The following is a 5,660-nucleotide window of genomic DNA, read 5'->3' on the forward strand; positions in this document are numbered from 1 at the left end:
ATCATCTGCTAAACGTTTATATCAAATTATTACTTTAGAATGGTTCAGGATGATTCAAAAACTCGTGGAAAATTAGCAGAAAGAAGCCAGCGACAGAGCCAGCTTCAGGAGACGTTTAGAGGATAAAGCCAGCTTCATGGGACATCTCAAGGAGGCCATGGATCAAAACTGATCTAAACGACCGGTAAGAAGTAGTAGTAAAGGAGTAAACCAGTAAAAAATAGTTTCAGATCAATAATAAGTATATTTTAAGAACTCGAAGTCCTGAAGCAAGAGTCATGATAAAAGACTCTATTATGGCTTAAAATAGACTTAGCTCCCGTTCGGTACATGTAAAAATGGGTAAAAATGTTGCAACTATTGCGACGAAGCAGCAATGCAATAAGAATCTAGATGTAAGCATTTGGCGAATTAAACCAAATTTTACAACTGCCACCCACTTGGTTATACGCAAGGGGTGAGAGCTCTACTCTACTCATTGCAATTTATTGCACTTGACTGTGATTTCACTGCACTTTATTGCAAATTCAGCACTTTTCTCTACTTTAGCGAAATTTATTGCACTTTATTGCACTTTGTTGCACTTTATTGCACTTTGTTGCACTTTATTGCACTTTATTGCACTTTGTTGCACTTTATTGCACTTTGTTGCACTTCATTGCACTTTGTTGCACTTCATTGCACTTTGTTGCACTTTGCTGCACTTTATTGCACTTTTCTCTACTTTGTTGCACTTTATTGCACTTTGTTGCACTTTATTGCACTTTGTTGCACTTTTCTCTACTTTGTTGCACTTTATTGCACATTTCTCTACTTTGTTGCACTTTTCTCAATTTTGTTGTACTTTGCTTTACTTTGTTGCACTTTATTCTACTTTGTTGCATTTTATTGCACTTCGTCCCTGGCAGAGAAACCAAGCGGTATCGGCGGTATTTGGCGGTATTGTATTTTCTAAGATTTTTTCTTTTTAATATTGGGAAACCAAGGTGGGAAATAGCGTTTTCCGGTAGTTTTTCTTTCTGAAGAACGGAAAGCTATACGAAAATAGTCATTTCCGAGGGTTTTCACCCCATTATAGAAAAATTGAGGCATAATTTGACTTTTCCTAATGTTTGTCACCCTAATATAGAAAAATTGAGACGGAATTAGAATTTTGTTAAGGTTTTTCACCATAACATAGGAAAATTATGGCGAAATTTGGCTTTTTCGAGGATTTTTCAACATGATATAGGAGAAATTTGGTTTTTTTAAAGGTTTTTTACTCTAATATTGCAAAATTTAGGCCAAATACAGGTTTTCTGAGATTTTTTTACCCAAAAATAAGAAATATGAGGAAACATTTTGCTTTTTGGAAGGTTATTCAAATATAAAGCATGTACAGTGCAGTAAATTATCGTAAAGTGTAGTAAAATACAACAAAATGCAGTTAAATGCAATAAAGTAAAGTAAAGTGCAGTGAAGTGCAATAAAGTACAGCAAAGTGCAGTAAAGTCCAATAAAGTGCAGTAAAGTGCAACAAAGTACAGTAAAGTGCAATAAAGTGCAACAAAGTGCAGTAAAGTGCTACAAAGTACAGCAAAGTGCAGTAAAGTGCAGTAAAGTACAATAAAGTGCAGCAAAGTACAGTAAAGTGCTACAAAGTACAGCAAAGTGCAGTAAAGTGCAGTAAAGTGCGGCAAAGTGCAGTAAAGTGCAATCAAGTGCAGTAAAGTGCAATAAAGTACAGGAAGTGCAATCAAGTGCAGTTTAAGTTCTGTAAAGTGCTCTAAGTGCAGATGTTTCAAAATGATGTAAAATTTTTCTGAAGTATAATTTTTTAATTTGTACAAAATTTTTATTTTTGTGACATATACTATGAATATTTGAGTGTAAAAAAATGTTTTATAGCATTTCAAAATTTTAAAAATAAGTTTAAAATTGGTTGCACTTTAGTCTAAAACATCTGCACTTGCTGCACTTCAATGCACTTTAGTTGCACTTGATGCACTTTTTTGCATTTTACTGCACTTTATTGCACTTAGTGCACTTTACTGCACTTTACTGCACTTTGTTGCACTTGATTGCACTTTGTTGCACTTTGTTGCACTTTGCTGCAAATTTTTGCACTTTTTGAGGAGCTCTCACCCCTTGGTTATACGTATGCTGAAACTGTGGTGGCTACATTTTATTACGTGTAGCTTGGAGTTGACTCCGATAGTATACAAAGTAATTGAATCCATTTAAAATTTCATTTGACTTCGAATTCTGAGTCAAATAAATAAGCAGACCCAAAATAAGTATCGAAATTCAGCAAATTCCCAAAATTGCACCAAAAAATTCACATGATCATCCACATGACGATCAAATTATCATCTTTACATTACAAACTAACTGTTATTTGACAAATTTTCCATTGTCTCATTCCAATCCCAACAAATTCTTTCCTCCATCAAACCAGGAACACTCGAAAATCATTCAGACAATTTTCTTAATAACTAGATCAATGAATGAAGATAAATGAAATGAATAGCTGCACTTTCATTAAGTTAAATGAATAATAAGAAATAATAATGACATTCAAGGCATATAATTACAAACTACTCGATAAATTACGGCAACCAAAAATGAAGAAGAAGGAGAAATGAAGAGAAATGAGGAATGTTCCCGTAGGGGAAGACGTTAAACGGTCTCGTGTCATCATCAAACCGAAACTATAAGAAATGCATAAGAAAATATTAAGGCAGGAAGTAGGTGTTGATGATTCACATTGTTTATATTCATGTTAAATTACTATTTAACTAATTAGATCAAAACAGATATCAATCAGCATGCAGCACTCGTGTTTGTCGTGTGTATATTTTTGTGCTTAAATCATTGTCATGTTCCGTCTTCCTGAAACGCTCAAGTGGACGTGCAATCAATTGTAAAAGGCACCAAAAAAAATAAAAAATCTTTGCATTGCCGCTTAAAAAAACGGCACGTGTGTCATGTATATGCCTCGATATGGCACTAAATGCCGGAAAATTGGTCTTTGCTGTCTCTTGAAATCTGATTTTTTTTTTAATTTCCTGTTTGTCGACAGTCAAACTTTTTTTTTGGACTGCCTCAAAAATTTCCCTTGCTGAACTACTTAACAAATTATTTTTTTGGGTGCCATTCTCTTCCTACTTAAGGAAGTGCACGAATTAAAGGCAAAAAATATATATTGGGAATGAGAAAAAAATATTAAAATTCAATTAAGGCACTTGAACTTTAGAAGAAGGAAGATTTTTTTTCGTCAATATTTTGTAAACATACGGATGATGTTGATGTTGATGTTGTGAAGTGATTTTTGAGTCTGACATATGGTGAGTGAAATTTAATAATAATCGAGTTAGAACTGAGAGATTTATTGAAAATTGAGACTGATTTTAGGTTGATGTAATGGAATAACTAGGAATGACTTCATTCTAAGGACCATAAAGACCTAATATACGAGTATAAGGTCAAAGAGCCTGTTATAGTATCTAGTCAGAATAATAATTGGAGCCCGTGATAGGTTTAGTCATCAAATGCTCATATGTAAGGGATAAATTGACAATTTCTCTAGAATTTATGATTGTCCTTGATTAATGAGATTTGCTGAGTGGCTATAAACTTGGCAAGAGTCTTAATCGATTTGAAATGGAACCTTTGCTTCACTCAACTTAGACTTAGTGCTCAATTAAGGCATTTACAGGGTCTAGATGATCAGAATCCCCAAGGATGTGAACTATGAGGTGAATATTCAAGTTAGTGAACTCAGGAGACACTCAAAGCAGTCAAAACAGTAAAGAAGTAAGGCCATAGCCACGAAAAACCACATTAAATTGAATTCAAATGCAACAGACCTCTAAAAATCAAATAATCAACCAGCATACCCAAAATAAAACCACAAAATCCTAACAAAATTCAATAAAATCTTTATTACTATTTCCTTTCTTCTAATACAATTTGAAATCCGTCAGATCTTTTCAGAATAATATCTCCCATGAGCTGAAAATCGTCCTCTTTTACCAAAGATTTAACCTTGAAATTCCTCACAATCGTACTTAGAAGAACTTTCAACTTCAACATTGCATATTTACGTCCAACACATGATCGTGGACCAGCACTGAATGGAATAAAACTATAGTAATGTCGATTTGCTGTCTTTTCCGGCAAAAAATTGTCAGGATCAAATTTGTCTGGATTTGGAAAGTTTTCTGGTGTTCTATGAATTTTGAAGGTTCCAATAATGACAGTTGAACCTGCTGGTATTGTATAATTTTCTGACGATAGCTTAACATCTCGTAGAATTTTTCTGGCAATAACTGGAACTGGTGGGTACATCCTTAATGTCTCAAAAATGACTCTTTCCATATATTTCATTTCCAATGTGTCCGCAAATGTACAGTCACGATCGGAATCACCAAAGATTGCCTTTTGTTCCTGATAAACTTTCTCTTGAATATCCGGATGACATCCCATCATGCACAAAAAGAAACTCGATCCAGCAGCAGTTGTGTCATGTCCTTCAAACATAATTGTGTCAACTTGCTGTTGGATTTCGACGTCAGATATTTGTGAAGGATTGTAATGTGATGTCTCAATCATCAAGTCTAAAAATGCTAGCCGTCGCTTCTCCCCGACATCATTCTCGTCAATATCATCAAGATCATCACGTAGACCATCCGCAGGATCATTCTTCGGAGTTGTTTTGATGATTTCTTGTAAGGTTGGCTTCGGTAAGTTGCCTTTTTTGAGATTCTCATTAAAGTCATTCCTTCGTTGTGCTAAGATTTTATTTGTAAAACTATGAATCACATTTAAGCACTTTTCTTCTAATTTCTTATAGCTTGATAAGTTATACAGCCAATTAAGTCGGTACCAAAGCCACAATTGCCTTTTATGAATTATATCACACATTTTCATTACAGCCATTGCATACTTAAAGGCGCTCATTTCTTTCTGTTTATCAGACTTTTTAAATCCCATAGCTGTTGACAATAGAATGTCAACTGTTGCCTCACTCAGCTGATCATGACAGTCAAACTCATTTCCAACTTCCATTCTTAATCTTTCGACCACTTTCTTGCTGTTTTCATTAAATGTCGGCACAAAACTCTTGAGAACATTCATGTGGAATGCTGGAGCGATGAGCTTCCTGTGTGTTCGCCATTTCTCTCCAGTGGAGATTAATAAGCCATTGCCAAGCCATGGCTTGAAGAATCTGTACTCATCTGACTTGTCGATGTGAACTTGACTGTTTAAAATGACTTCAACATCTTCTGGATTCCAAATAAAAATCAGCAACTTCCATCCAACCCATCCTCTGACAATCCGTCCAAACATCCTTGATAGCTTCATTGCTCTTTTGAATGCATGATGATTACTTTTTAATCCCCAAATAATCATAAAATTTCCAATAAATGGAAGTGGCTTTGGTCCTGGAATTTGATTTCCTAATCTTGCCTTGTGACTTGTTTCATGATAAAAGTGAGCAAGTGTTAAGGTCACAAGCGAGAATCCTAAAGTTACCAACGAATAATTCCATGATGATATTGGTCCATTGTCAAAATGATCAACTGTCACGTTCATAATACGACAAGAAATTCCACTTGATTCGAATATTTCACAAATATTAATTTCATTATTACAACATTCAATTGCTTTTATAGTCT

At 34.6% G+C, this 5,660-nt stretch overlaps 1 protein-coding gene across 1 annotated transcript; it reads right to left on the reverse strand.

The window, feature by feature from the left end:
- Positions 1 to 3,927: 3,927 nt before the first annotated feature.
- LOC139094994 (cytochrome P450 4g1-like) lies at positions 3,928 to 5,346 on the reverse strand. The gene has a single exon (XM_070646227.1). It carries the CDS (start codon positions 5,344 to 5,346, stop codon positions 3,928 to 3,930), a length of 1,419 nt encoding a protein of 472 aa, XP_070502328.1.
- Positions 5,347 to 5,660: the final 314 nt, after the last annotated feature.

Source organism: Chironomus tepperi, unplaced genomic scaffold (genome assembly GCF_022539635.2).
Source record: "Chironomus tepperi strain 1889 unplaced genomic scaffold, CSIRO-AGI_Ctep_v1 contig_359, whole genome shotgun sequence".
Taxonomy (NCBI): domain Eukaryota; kingdom Metazoa; phylum Arthropoda; class Insecta; order Diptera; family Chironomidae; genus Chironomus; species Chironomus tepperi.